At 35.3% G+C, this 15,867-nt stretch overlaps 1 protein-coding gene across 1 annotated transcript in view; it reads right to left on the bottom strand.

Annotated features, from left to right (window-relative positions):
* The window catches only part of EPHA10 (EPH receptor A10), a 349,554-nt gene that overhangs the window by 95,682 nt on the left and 238,005 nt on the right, over positions 1–15,867 (bottom strand). Inside the window, exon 6 of the mRNA XM_072419571.1 lies at positions 45–169. Coding sequence (XP_072275672.1) covers positions 45–169 — 125 coding nt within the window. The remainder of the gene's footprint in view (positions 1–44; positions 170–15,867) is intronic.

The following is a 15,867-nucleotide window of genomic DNA, read 5'->3' as shown; positions in this document are numbered from 1 at the left end:
TTCTGGACAGTAATGGCACTGAAAATAAGCAAAGCTCAAAATACCTTTTCATAGTACTTAATCTCATACTCTGTGTTGTTGATGAATGGAAAAGCTGGCTCCTGCCATGATAACGTGATGCTTTTTTGATCCACTTTGTCCGCCCGAATGTCAGTGATCAAAGACAGGGCTAAAAAGATGAGAGCAGAAAATTAGCCATAGTTGCAAATGAAACACATGCTTATAACAAATATCCATTTAAGCAATGCTGCATTAGACTAAAATAACTTCAAGCTGATGTCACCTATCACTCTTAAAAGCTTTTTAGACTTCAGACATCTCTTAATCAGCTTTTATAACCTTGGTATGTAACTGAATTAGGTTTACAGTGCCAGTTATTGAATGTGTCATAGTTGTTTACAAATTTAATAAAACAACCCAAAGATTACTAGTATTCCGTAACACACAACAATCAATTAGACAGCTGCTAGTCAGCCACACTTTTTCACTTCTGTAATAACATTACTTGTCAACATCTTTTAACATCTAAAACTAAAAGCCCTAACTAAAATAAGTACTATAGGATCCATGCAATAACCCTTATTTGCCAGAAAACATATTGTCCACCTGCCTGCACCCTGTTCCTTATGAACAGTAATATAGTAGTTTGTTGGTCCAACTAAGCCCTAAAGTCACGAAAGTCAGGCCTGTACAGCAAAGTAAGTCATAGGCATAAAGGAGGGTTTTTTAGTAATACCAAAAACTCTTGGGTACTTACAGTTTTGGTACTTGCTCATAATGGCTTTGGTTTCAAAAAATGGGATAAAAAATAATAAATAAAATGAATAAATAAAACAACATTATCCGATACCAGCCCAAACTAGTAAATGCCCACTCCTTTATGCCTTCCACACACTGTTATTGATCAGTAAGGCAGCCCATCACAGTGTTTAATTAATAGGAATGAGTAATGGAAACAAGAGCCTGGCATTAGCTGTAGATGGAGGCTTTTGGAGGCTACTACAGGTACACATACCCCTTTAGATGGTTAGAAAATCTCAATAGATGTACCAATAGTAGCCACTACAGTCAATTATTTACTCTTTAAATAATTATATTATCAAGATCTGTCCTAAGCATATGATTATTTCATTTACTGTATTGGAATAAAAAAAAGCAACTGATCCTATTCATATCAACACAGGAAAAAATTTACATTTCATAACTTCACATAAAATCATTTATTGAAAAACATGTCAGAACATGACAAACTCCTGCAGGATGTTAAATATTCTCAATATATTTGTACTTAGCATACATTTATGAAGATATTTGCAATTGTTTGTTTTCCACAGACATTTAATCTTCTCCTTTACATTCTGCAAAAGCATTTACCAAATAATCATATTCAAAAAGTAAAAGAACAAACAAATACACAGCTTAAGCTAATTTACAAAATGTGACTGTATCTATAAATGAATACTTATGGAATTAGTGAAATAGTTCTGCAACACATTTGCTCCTCTAATCTGGCTTGGTAAATCAGTAGACTGAAAACAACTGATATGTAGTTTTTGTTTCTGAGACTTTGGGCATTGTAAGATCTTGGTGCAGGAGTGTTAGGTTGCATAAACACATGCAATAATTGTCATAGCAGTGTTCTCCCCAGAAATTTTTTTCAGCCAGGTGGTAGGAAGCTGTAGCCGGGTGGTAAAAAAGGGGCTAGTATCTATGATGGTCCCCAGTACACCCTGAAAATTACAGGTCATTGTGACATACAACTTAGTTGATACGGAGGTTTGTACACAGAGCTGTGAGGATGCAGAATGGCATGCAGACTTTACACACACTGGATACATTTCACAGGCAGTTTTTTTTAAATAGAAATCCGAGCTCGTGCTATGAGATGGGGGCGGGGCTGCCTGTGTCTCCACATGAAGGCTGAACTGTGTGCTCGCCTCTCATGGAAGAAGCAATTCTCTGAACAGATGACACAGAGCACCGAGCAGCCTCACTGGGATCCCTGCATCCGAGGATGAGAGCTGCCGAGTGCTGGGCGGGGTATTCAAATCAGCCGGGCGGAGCAACCGGCTAAAAACCTCTGGGGAGAACTATGCATAGGTAAGTATCTTTCACAATCCTTTCTAACGACTAACGACTGCACGATGCATGAATGAGTGTTGTACATAAAGCACTGTTCTGTTCTATGGACAGAGGAGGGGAAGAATGATGGAGCAGCACCCCTCTGTGCACTCTTCCCCTTCACTTTTATTAAGATTGTCCGTCGTCCATTGTCCGTGGATCCGCCAAGACGGTTGTTCGGACGATGGACAAAGGGCGCTGTACCTGGGCCAGATTGGATGTGTGTACGTAGCATTGGGGCGCTGTACACATGCCAGATTGGACGTGTGTTTGTAGAGAGGCATGAAGTCCATATTTACAACTTCCATTAACAGTAAAAAGATGCCATACAGATATAGATATCAAATACAGAGGAAGTAAAAATTCAAACAGAAGCAGAAGGAAAGATACACATGGACAGATATCCAACTATAATGGAAGTAATACTAGATATTAAGGAAAGGTGGGGAAGCAGGAATACAAATTTAGAATGGGCAATTAAAAACTGTAATCCAAAAACTAGTCATGACAGGGTAAATTGTAAACACGAACATTTGATATCATTATTGAAAAGACAGGTCTCCCCCAGAGAATGCTTAGCCTACAAACAGGTGAGGAATGAACACATGTACAGTTAGCAGACAGACACAGTCAGCATAAAACAGACAGGTGGACCAGTTATCACAGTGAGATGGACCAGAATGCAGAAAGCACAGGGCTAAATTCATTGTATGTATGGAATTTTGGCATGACTAAATATCAGTAAACTAAGGGGAACTGACTTTACCTAATTATTACCTGAGTTGAAATGTGTTGTTGAATAAATATGTAGTAACCCTAGTGATATGTAACGCTCCAAGCCTGGTGTCCTTGAATGCCCATGTAAATGGAAACATTTGATATATCAACTGATATATATGTAATTTTTAGGTCTTCAGTAATGTCGATGTATAATGTAATCTCTACAGTTGCTGCTATGAACAATTATTTATCTTGGCAGAATTCTATTAATATGTCATCCACTTAATTTTGTACTCCAAGGACAAACTTGCTAGCAACTACACTTATTTAGCCTATTTTAGCATCCCAAATTATAAACATAATTTTGGTGTTTTTGAATAAACAGAAAATAGTTCATGTTCTGGTAACATTAGAATTATTTTTAGCATCTTTAATTTGAGATAAATTAAAATATTGAATAACAAGTTAGGCTTTGATTTTCTTCTCCAATAGACCATGTCTAAACAGATCTTTCAGCGGACTGATATTGCAGCTATCACCTGTGCATTTAGGATGTCTCTTCAAAATACAGCTATCAGTTTCAATGAAAAACACATGACCAGGGTAGCAGTAGAGGTCCACAAATTCCTACGTCTCCACCACTTCCAATCCCTCAAAAAATGTGTATACACAATAAATATAGTAAATACCTATATAAACAACATTATTCATGAAATCATGACTTTTTCTTTTTTGGCTGCCAATTCTGTAAGGTATTTAAGCATCTAACAAAAAGAGTTTGGATTGTGAGATAAAACTACATTATTGTCCTGTACCTATTCATTGACATTGTGCCTTAGAACTTAGATACCAAACTGAAGATGGGTTGTCCCAACACTCTACAGCACCACCAAGACGACTACCTTTCAGGACCTCAGCTGTATACCACCACATAATGACCAAACAGAACAGTTGCACACACAAAGTGGTGGGAGGATGGGAAGCTTTCACCTCTACCGGCAAACTTGTAGAGCGGTCTCTTTCTTTTTCTACTTTTTAACCCTGTACTGCTCCTCACCAAGCAACTTACTACCCTTATCATAACCCTTACGATAAGTTTTCTTAAACTCTCTTTCCTTTGTCTACCCTTAACACCCTGTCATGTATCCCCATTTTCTCTCTTTGTTCTCTTTTTGGTTTAATGCAACAATTAAAAAATTCCAAAAGTGGTAAGATGTAATGGAATTTTACAAACTGGGTCTAGATGGCAGGTTATTTGAGGAACTATAGACAGGTGTTTGTGACATTGCCCAAAGCATAGCACCAAAACATTTTTCAAACAGAAAAGAGACTAGCTATGTGTCAAGGGTAAAACATTAGCACAAAACAATAAAAAGATAAAATAATCCATTTGAATACAAGACTTCAGAAAATACCGAGGGTGAATAAGAAAACATAATGGGTGTTCTGTAATCGGGTTAATGGAAGGTAGCATATCCTTACTCTAGATCCTTAAGGTAGTTTCCAACCCTAGAAAATTAAGTAATGGAAAAAATATATGACAGAAGAAGCAAGTTTTTTTGTGGCAAATGTGAATATATTAAATTGAAATAAATCATATAAGGCACAAATTGCTATGTGACATAAATTGACAGAATAGTATGAGGTGTTCTGTAATCATAACATATATACCATGTTTCTTGTCCTATAATAAGAATGTTGCACCTCCATAGATACGGTAAGGTAAAAGAGCTTTGTCATTTTATGATAGCAAGTGTGCTACTAGCTAGTACTGTCAAACTGAAATATAATAATTGTGTTGCTGTTAGTTTTAAATATACTTGTACTTTCTTTTTAGAAGAAACTCTGTTGGAAATCAAGGTAATGTAGCAAGGATATAATCACAAAAGTTTATATAGGCAGAGTTGAAATTTTTCAAGAGTTGAACAATGGAAAATCAAAACTTTTGAACTGTAGGATTAGAGAAAATCACAGTGCCTTGAACTAAAAGAAGAACAATCCGTCAAACTGAAGGAACAAAAAAATGAATTGGAATAGGTGACATGAAAACAATAAGCCTCAAACATTTTTAGTCACCCAACATGAAGGTTGGACTCAAAAGAGAAGACTCTGTCCAGGGTAGTGCTGCTTTTTCTGAACTAGTCATATCAGTTCTGCGCCTAATAAAAGTAAAGAGACAGCTTTTCCCAGTACAGTTATGAGCCACTCATTTTTCCTACTACCTACAAGTACAAACATCTCATATGTTTTTTTTTATCTGTGCATTTGTGGTTGATTTACTAAAGGGGTTTCTCACAATGATAGAATCCTATTTTGCAAAAAAAAAACTAATTTTTTTAGCACTTTATTGGATGTTTGAGGTTAGCAGAGCTTCTAGAGGATAGCAGAACCTTGCTATTAATTTAGTAATTTAACCTAATCATTAATCCAGGTTAATTTGCTTGTAGATGAATGCAGGTTAGAGTTACCAAAGTCTGTGATTTCAACGTCAACAAGTTCCAGGTTAATATGATGATATATATTTGTTTCATTTGTATCTAAATCACAGCTTGTTACATTTTATTATACATGATAACCCAAAGAATCAACCAAAATCCCTTGTTATATATGAGTGGCGCATTGCTTTTCCCTGACAATTTTACACATAACACATTTCACATAACACAAAATGATTTTCTGTATTCATTTTCATTTGCAGTTGAACAAATGAGTGCTGTACACATAAGACCGTTCAGTTTTATGAAGAAAGGAGTGGAAAAGTCAAGTAAGAGGCACCCTGCTGCATCCTCCTCCATAAGAAAGGCTAAAGCGGATTGCTAAATCTCACTGTCAGGTTGCTGTACACATGCTAGATTAAGCTTCAGATGATGCTGGTCATCATCCCAGCCAAAGACTCATAGACTTCTAAAAGGGTGCAGAAATTTAGGTTTTTACCATTACAACAAATAATTTATTGAACAAGATTTTAATAAAGGCTGCCCCTTTCATTCTGGAAAAGGACTTACAAATAGTATATATTGAACAAATAAATATATATCTGCTTTCTAAAATATGTAAAGAACACCTACAGTTTTTTTTTTTTTTGGCAAAACCTAAAATGTAACTCATGTGTCTAATTTGTATTTACAATTCAATATTTTATTTAACTGTTCGTAAATCATAAAGCACTTCAAGCTCATGAATCTGCTCTTATGCTTGATTCACAAGCAGAAAATAAAGCCACGGGTTTATAAAAAAGGAATGCGTCAAACATTACACCTCTAGCTATATGAGGCTGTTTTTCAGCATCTGAAACTCCCCTTTATTTAAGGAGGACAATGCACACCAGTCAAGCTCCTACCTCATTTCAGTAACAATTAGTAACATGTTGTTACATCTCCTAATGCCTCAAGTAGACGCTCGCATCCAGCTTGTCTTTGTATTTAAAACCAAACATGGGCTTTATTCATAGCATATTTTATGAACTCTTAAACACAATGACAATGAAATGTCTAATTAGAAGTGTTTGCCCTGAAACATCAGCATCTGTACTAAAGTTAGGTCAAACCAGCCCACTGCAATGTTGATAAATTAATTTTGACAAGCAAAGGGGACGCTGGGGGCATTGTGAAACCCAGCTTGCTCCATCCTTTTTTCTACAGTTTTACCATAACAATACCAGAGCAGCAGAGCTAATTATATAATGGCTTAAAGTTGTGTATCAGGCTCTGTTTTTCCAGCTGATTTGTCACATGTTCACTGAATAGTACAAAAAAATATATTCATACTGCAGAATGTTGATGACTCAAAAAGGGGGATTGACTGGATGGAACATAATGGCTAAATAAATAGATAGTATCCCTAGTTGAAATTTAGAATTGATTGCTTTCCCCGACTGTTGTGCAAGCAAATGGGGAGGAAGAATTAGTAAGGTGTATCAAAAAAAATCAAATCAAAGGTGAGTAAGGTGAGTTTGGGGTGTCATTAGGAATGAATCATAGTGCACAACATGCATTTCCATGTGTAAACACGTACAATAAGACAACACACTTGTAGTAATGAGCCTGTGTTGTTGATTAATGGGGAGACTACCCACCTAATAGGCAGCTAATAACATAATTGATGTCTCTGGTTAATTAGAAACAGAGATAACTCACTGCTCACTGTAACCTCAGGCAGTCCCTGGCTAAGAAAGAATGTTGTAGATTGATAGATAGGTAGATATTTATTGGATCAGCCGCTGTATAAATCTCTCATCTATAACTAATGCCTACGTACTACTTAAATAATGGATCTCTATCTATTATAGGCAATCTATACATGTAAATAGAAATGAAAAATATTACTTACCATAAACCAAATCCCAATAGTCAAATTAAAGGTATTCTATGTATTGATTGGAATCATTATCTTACCTATTGTGCTTTTTACTTCTAAAAGTTGTAAAAGTCAAACATTTTGTGAAAGCAAACTTGTAAAATCAGAAAGTTGCTCAGAAGGCACATAAAACAGATATTCTTTAGAAATCTTTCTCACTACTAAGCTTCTTAGTAGAGTTACAGCTATTAGTTTAAGCCTTTTTTTTCCCACTTGAACTTTGTTGAGTCTGTAAATCTTACTCTATACATTATTACAGGTTGCAACACGCACAAGTTGAATAGAAAATATGAATAGAACATGAATAGAAATATGTTCTAAATAGTAATATTACTTATCATGCACAGAAAAGTGGCTGGTATTTGTAAAAGTAAAACATTTAAATGACAAGTGTGGTGTCACCATCAATATCTTTAAATGTGTTTAATTTAACGTATGTACTGTCAATGTAGGCAGTAATAAAGGAGCTAACTGCTCTGGGGTCAGATATGGATAGACAATAATATAGCATGGGTCCCTGATTTTAATTTCTTCTGCCAATTTTTAAGATGCAAATATTTTTTTAGCATGATCCAAAATATAAAGCTGCTAATGTATCCCTATTATAGTTTTGGAAAGCATAGATAATGGTTAAAATTATTTTTGGCGGGTCTAATCTGGAGACAGCTAGAAATAACAGGTAATCTCATCATGGTGAGGGTAAATCCAATGGTTGCTACCATTGTTAGATTTTGCCTTTAAAGATTTTTACAGTGACAGCTGTGATATTTTGGATATCCCATAACTTCCTGTCTCAGTGAAAATACTGATCAGGACATGAGTGTAAACTTCTTTCTAGCAGGGGCAGGGACATTGACCCATGTAGGGTCACTACACTTTCCCACTGAGCAATTCATCATTAAAGCCTGATTGAACCCTCCTAAATAATTATTATATTACAGTTAGGTTGCATATACAATATTAAACATGCATCAGCTGCAACAAGGGTTAAAAAGCAGTAGATTTCATATATTGATTTATTTTGATTTTCTGTAAAGAGTATAAAACCGCAAGACCTAAACTGCAGCGGAGTCTGCTGACCGGGGAAAATGTACTGCTTGCAGTTTCTCTTATTATAGATGTGTTAATCAAATCATAAGACAATGAAGTAGTTGTCAGAAGATTTAATGTACAGCGCTGCGTAATATGTTGGCGCTATATAAATCCTGTTTAATAATAATAATAAAAAGATGTGTTATGTCAAAACAGTTGAATAAGTGTACAATAAAAGGCGTATGTCCCGGCCAAATCTTATTTTTAGTGTTACAAAGTGTGGGAAAGTGTTAGATCCTCTGTCAAATTTTAATTGCTATCTGTTGTCCCATCATAAGATTTGCTACTATTTGTTTATATATATATATATATATATATATATATATATATATATGACAATATAACTGATTGGTACTAAAGCAAAAAGTAAAGAGAATTTCAAAATTTTAAAATTGTACCCAGATCAAGAGGTAAATGGAAATCTTACAATGTGGACAGCTGTTTCAGGGACAACTATCTAAGAGGGAAGATTTCTTCACTTTTTTTGGAAGTCTTCTCTGTTGTGTTTCAAGGTTTCAATAGGCCTGATTTATTGAAGCTCCCCAAATCTGGGGAGGATACACTTTCCTCAGTAAAGCTGGGGGATCCAGCAAACCTGGAATGGAATCCGTAAAAGTAATTTACTATTTGTTAGCAAATGTTTTCAGTCCTGGACCAGATCAATTCCCGCTTTGCTGTATCACCCAGCTTTACTGATGAAAGTGTATACTCTCCAGCCTTGGAGAACTTTCATAAGTCAGGGACAATGACTTTGTCAGTGAACCAGGATCACCCAGGTTCACTGATGAAAGTGTATCTTCTCCAGCCTTGGAGAGCTTTAATAAATCAGGTCCATTGTGTTTTCAACAAGTATTTCTTCCACATAATAGAGGATTTCCAGGGGTAGTAACATAGAATAAAACATGTGGTAAAAATGTAACAAATATTGCTTAGACTTTAGGACTTAAAGCAAAACACTTTGGCAAAACACACTGGAGTCAATTGAGAAGGTAAAAGTGAATTAAAATGGAGCTTTGGGCTTCAAAATCCCCCACCATTCAACCCCCCCGTTGGGTTTTTATTAAAAAAATACTTACCTGTCTATTTGCCTTCTACTTAATCTGATAATGTCAGAGGTCTTCTTTTCTTGGTAGTTCTGTGGCCAAGCTTCTTCGAGGACTAATTGAAACTCACGTAATAATGTTACCACTGGTTGTGTTATTAGACAAGCCTGTGTGATAACATGTCCCTTTTAGGTGTGTAAAGATTAGGGTGGGCCCACAGGAAAAGGGCAAGAAAACAGAATGTCATCATGCCCAAAGAGTAACAAGGGCCAGTCTGAGAACAGCACAGAACGCTGGGTAACAATTGGAAACATTGGGGGAGAAATAAAAATGCTAAAGCTACACTTTATCATGATTTTTAAGTGTGTCATAAACTTAAAGGTTCTAAAGAGTAATAGAACCCAGGTTCAACTATACTGGACATGCGCAAAAAAAGTGCAAAAAAAATGGACATCATTAACCTCTCATTATTTTTCTTTTTCACTAAAAGTAAATGTAAAGTAAAAAAAATGACAACACAAAAATAACTATTAACACAAACATACAGACAAAAAAAGAAAAAAAGTACTCTGAACTACCCTTTTTCAATTTTTGACTAAAACACAGTCTTACAGGAGGCTTTCATGTGATATTAGATGAGACAATCAACATGCATTTTACAAGGAGAAATTATACTGTCAGCTAACCTCTATGTGGGAGAAGAGTTGTAGCTGTGATGTACATACTAGTACATACATGGAATCTAAAGGGTAAAATCAATGGCAATTTTTCCTGTGTCGCCATGGCAGCCCATAGGAGCTGTTGTCTAGAGATTTAGTGCCTGATGTATTAACAAAGTAAGACACATTAATTAGGTGTAAAGATTGCTGCAGATGAAACCATTTTCCATGTTTTCCATGAGCTTTTTAACTGTATTTCTACAACCAATGGTTGGATGATGAAATGTTCTTGTTAGCACACTTTTCATATATGCATTCCTCTACATTACACATATACACAAGCATGCATGCATTAATACACAGGGGCTTAAAAAAGTATTAGGATGCCTTTTACTTTTTCAATTTTGTTATGTTGGAGCCTAATGCTAAAATCGTTTAACTTTGCTCAATAATCCACACTCAATACCCTCTAATGACAAAGCGAAAACAGAATTTAGACAATTAGTACATTTATTAAAACGTAAAGTGTCTAAAATTTTAATCTTTGTAATTATGGGGTATTGACTGTAGATTAATGGAAAAAAAATATTTAAATTATTATAACATCAAGCTGCAACATAACAAAATTAAAAAAAAATAATGGGGGTTTGTACACTTTTTTAAAGCCACTGTGCATAGCTATTCAAAACTTTCTGCTATTTCACTTTACATATTTTGCCTGAACAGGAGTCATGTTATATATTTGTCATAATTGGTAATATATATATATATATATATATATATATATATATATATATATATCACAGATAATTAGGACATACAAGAGGTCTCTGCCCCAAGGTGCTAATAACCTATTTAGTATTTCTCTCTATAAAGCATATGAAAAGAAACATATAATGTGATGATAAATGAGAATAGAATTACACTAACTAAATTAGCCACATTAGTTATGGTGATAGAGTTGAACTATACATGAAAAATCATATATGCATAAAGAAGCTGATTTTAGAATTTATACTCCTTCAAAAAACACAAGTTTAAAAGGTAATGATAAACATGGGAAATATTAAGTCAGAGAATTGCACGTATATTTTATTGGTACGGCATGTACATTAAATACAATATATATTTGCTTGGTTCAGTACCTGCAGGGGAAGCTTCTCTTATATTTACTCATCTATTCCTTGGTGCTGTGACACATTGACGCAAAGGAAATGATTATTGGGCTTTTGGACCCATAGATTTTGCTGGAAGCTCTAAACTTGATTCAAGAGTGCTTGTTTCAACATCTCAATGGAAAAATGAAACTGGCACATTTATTGGTTAGAAAAAGCTTTTATACTAGTAAGGGATTTTTGGAGTGAAACATTCATAGGTAGCAAGATTTTTCCAATAATGCAGATAGTTTTGAGACATTGCCCTTCCGGCAAGCTGAAACCTTGCTGTAAAACAGGGAGCTTTTACTGACGAACCTAGTCAAGTTGAGCGTGATCCCTGTTTAATCATGATTGTGCATTGGGATTGGGTCTGATTTATTAAAGCTCTCCATGACTGGGGAAGATAGATTATCATAGGTGATACACAGACCTTTACATATGTGAGCTTACCAATACACAGGGCTCTCTTTCACTTGTACAAGTCTCTTGCTGGGTGAAAAGGCAGACTGCTGAAGGAACACTAAAGGTACAGGAGATGTCTTTTTGTTTTATGGAGCCCGCTAAGTTGGCATGAGTTGGAGTTCAGTTAATGATTCAGGCAAGTAGATGCTTTGGTTTTTTGGGGGTTGGGCTTGTCTTACAAAGTCATCCTGCATTGACAGCATTGACATTGAATTTGTTTACTGTCTGAATAAAAGTCTAGGCCTCACCTGCTTGAACTGCTCATGGGTGTTGCTATCTAAGAAATGGTTCATCACTGACAATACCAGTTGCGTCTACCTCTCTTATAATATATTATATTTATACCCAGTAAAGACAAAATGAATGTTCTCAGATAGTCACTATGTAGTAACACAGAGACTTCAGTACTTTTGAGTTAGTAATTAAACATGTCACCTTACTAGACAAAGATTTGGCAAAAAACATTAAATGAGAGGTGTTATTAAACACAAATATCTAAATAGTAATACCAACCCCCAACCAATGCTTATCAGCTAAATCAAGAGGTTTCAGCTTCTTACAGCAGGTGGAAAAATCACAAAAAAATCAATTTTTCTCCAGACACAGAAACAGTCCTCCTTGTTGTAGACATGTCCTGAACACTGAAAACAAGAGGATGTCTAATTAGTATTCAGTACAAGTAAAGCAGTGAAAGGGTGAAATACAGTCTGAACTGGAAGTGAACGTGCTGCTGTCTAATCAACAACACATTGTTATTACCTTGCCTCCCATCTTTCGAACAGAATTCTGCGTATATACTTAATTGAAAGAGTAGGAGGATGTGCTTTTTCATTACAGAGATGGGAAGCCTTTACATTTGCTAGATGGATGCTTAAGAAAAAAGTCGTGTTTTGGCACCAAAAATATAACAAACAAAGCCAAATATATATATATTTATATAAACAGCTTTTTATAGTTGCATGACATAACCTAGCTCCCTTTGAACAAGAAAACATATAGATAGAGTCTAGAGTTATACTACTTTGTAGTGTGTTATACTGCATAGTTGTATGTTATCTAATTACTTGCAGAAAAATTCAATATGAAAAATAAGTAGGATAAAAAAATGAAAAAAAATGAAAGAAAAATCGTAAGTCATGACAAATTCTAAATGAGATAGGAGCTATCTACGATTAAGACTGATTTAAAGCAATCCTAAGGACCTCTTGACCTTTATTGCATTTTTTGGCCACATAATCAGCAAAATGCACAATAAAGGCTTAATTTAATGTGTTTAGCAGCTTTGTTACCTGTTGGAGTTATCAGTACTGTTGTATCATACATTATTGTACATTAAAATTTAGGTCAGCTTATTCATTGTTGGCCTGGCCAGCACACAAAAATAGACCAAATATCACATGTAGTATTTTCATCAACACAGCATAATGTATGTAAATATTGAATGTCACCAGAGAACACCATTGCATGTCGCAGTGCATTTGGTACCAAGTTCAGTAACAGTGTCTTATATACCAAGGAGGATGAGGATGATGAGTAATGATTGGCTGATGAACCTTAGTGTATATGATATTAACCTTTGCAATAGAAAGATTATAGAAAAGTGTCATATGACAGGAATTCTTTGCAAACACTCTTTCCACCATAAAAGTGATTCTGTACAAATATGTGACTTATTCTTACTGGTAATTTCATAAAAAGTTGTTCTTATAAAAGGTACAATTTCCTCTGCAAAACAACATGCCCCAAAATATATCTGGATATTGCAAGAGGAGACTGCAATGTATTTGAAACCAAACATGGAGGTCAATTTTGATATTCAGGATCTATTAGTTGGATTTGTTCCTCAGTGCTTAAAGCTTAATTAAATTTCTGTTTAAACTATCCAAATACATTCTACATATATCAAAACAAAAGGTGTGCCAAGTCTTACAGTATGTTTTCTTCAAAAATCATCACAACTAGAAGAGATTTTCTTCTGCTAGCGTGTCTTCAGCAGATTTAGACCCTTGTTGTCTGTGGGGAAGAAGTTATCTATTTTTAGAGGTCCATTATGCCCCAACTAAGTCAGAGCTTTCCAATCAAAAGGGGACATTATCTGGGCTGAATGCAGAGCTCAAGGTCTGACTATATAGGGGGATGTTACACCTCTTCAATAAAACCACTGCTTTCCCTCTGAGATCAATGGAATCTCTGAAGCTTCCAGAAGGACATCAGCTTTTCTACTGTGGCTGTGGCTGCATCACAAAAAAACAAACTTCCAGACATTGATCACTGTTTTGACGCACCTGGAGTTTATTTGGCTGACTTAAACTGAGGGTTCCTTTGGGCTTTAATGTAAAACAGCATGCATTTATCCTTTTATGCAGTACAACTTTCCTAGCAGTAGTGCACATGAACTTACATTATTTCTCCATAAGCATACCTTAATATAGTTTGACTGTGTAACAATTCATCCAAAGAACAGCATAATTGAAATGCGCTGGTTTGAATCCTATACCCTAATAGTCAAAATTAGTACATGAACACTAAGTTTTCCAGATATCCCAGTGCAGCAATTAGGCTGCAAGAGGACTGACATTTCATTTCATTTGAAAGTCTGGACTTTCACAGCTGACTTGCACCCCTTTGACTCTAGCAGTATATCACAATAGTGGTGAAAGGGCAAATAAAAGCCAACACAGCTACATTAGATGTAATAAAAAAAAGCCTATAGAACTCTAATCAAATATGAAAAGCGCAAAACTTTAATCCAATTTAATCTTTTCAATCCGGCTAATGCCTTTTATATTTTACATTAACGAAATGGCAACTTTTCTTCCTCCCGAGTTTAGTTGAATATGCTGCAGTCATCGAAGGGATGTACTAATACTTTAAATGCTTGCAGGCAATGTTGTTGACAGCACAGTGGGTAAGGATGCTTTCACACATCTTGCTGTAAGCCTTTTGACCATCATTGCAAAAAAAAATCACTGCCGTCTGTTTGTGTTTTTTCTACTTAGCAGGCAACTAACTACAACATGAAACTGCAATAGCATTCTGGTGATGATGTCATTTGTCTACAATCTATTCAGACACAAAAAAACATTCTTGGGTAATTTACTTAGACAGCATTGAGCTTATCTCAAAGCAAAGTGGGTAATAAAATTGATCTGATTTATTACTGCATGATTCACATTCCTATTTTATTTAAAACTATGGTCATATGTGTGTCATTGTGCTGAACCCCAGACCCTGCTTTGGATTTAAAATATTTCTGGCAGGAACAAGATGATGGCTGTTTACAGTGTATTTTAAGTGTTTTGCCTGGAGACAATATTGCAAATAAATATATATCCCAGATGGTTATATAGTTCTTCAAGAGAATTCAATATCAAGAGGACCACAAGGGATTGTATAAAATACAAAGGGGCATGGGTTGCATAGATCATACTGATCCATATAAATAGAAAACCATTATATTATTCTTCCGAAAAATGTGTTGTTCAAGGTAAAGAGATCTTGCCACCTGACCAATCATTTAACCAGACAAGGAAAGGATAAAAAAAATTAGTGGCTCTTTATGGCAAACTTGATTAAAACTATATAAAATCCTTTATTTAAGTCGTATAAAATAATCCTACAAACGTAACGGTATACATAAATCATGGAAACACAATAAGGGAGAACCTTTTGTGTTTACTATACATAATACAAAATCACTTAGCAATGTCCAGTCTTGATGTGTTTTAAGAAAGGATGTTCATCCAACACTAGATTCGTAGGTCAGAATAATTAGTACTGTTATTACAGTCTCTCCCAACGCGTTTCACTCTAATGGGCTTCCTCAGGCGACAACGAGACTTTGATATATTGACCGGGTAGAAAGTACTAATGATACTGATGTATAAACAATAAGAGCAGGAGGAGCTGGTGGTAGGCATCCGAAAAAGGGCTGGACAGCAGACACTAGCTCTTCCAGCTGTTATTTCTACAGCAGTACAACATACTGGATTAATTTCTTACTCCTGTACTCCTCAGTTATCGAATAAGTACATCATCATAATATCACTCTCTTAAGAACATGGCTCACTATATGTATACAAGCTTCATATCCTACTAAGAGTTAATCCTACCAAGGATACAGATATCTTTTACCAATAGTTCTGTTAGGTTCCGTATGGAACTCATCTCAGAATACCCCCAATTCCTATGTTTTTGACCTAAGAAATGAATACTCAATAAGTTACACTAACCAATATACCATCCAATGCTTCTCCA

The sequence above is a fragment of the Pyxicephalus adspersus genome, chromosome 1, assembly GCF_032062135.1.
Source record: "Pyxicephalus adspersus chromosome 1, UCB_Pads_2.0, whole genome shotgun sequence".
NCBI classification, from domain to species: domain Eukaryota; kingdom Metazoa; phylum Chordata; class Amphibia; order Anura; family Pyxicephalidae; genus Pyxicephalus; species Pyxicephalus adspersus.
This window is presented reverse-complemented; position numbering and strand designations above follow the sequence as displayed.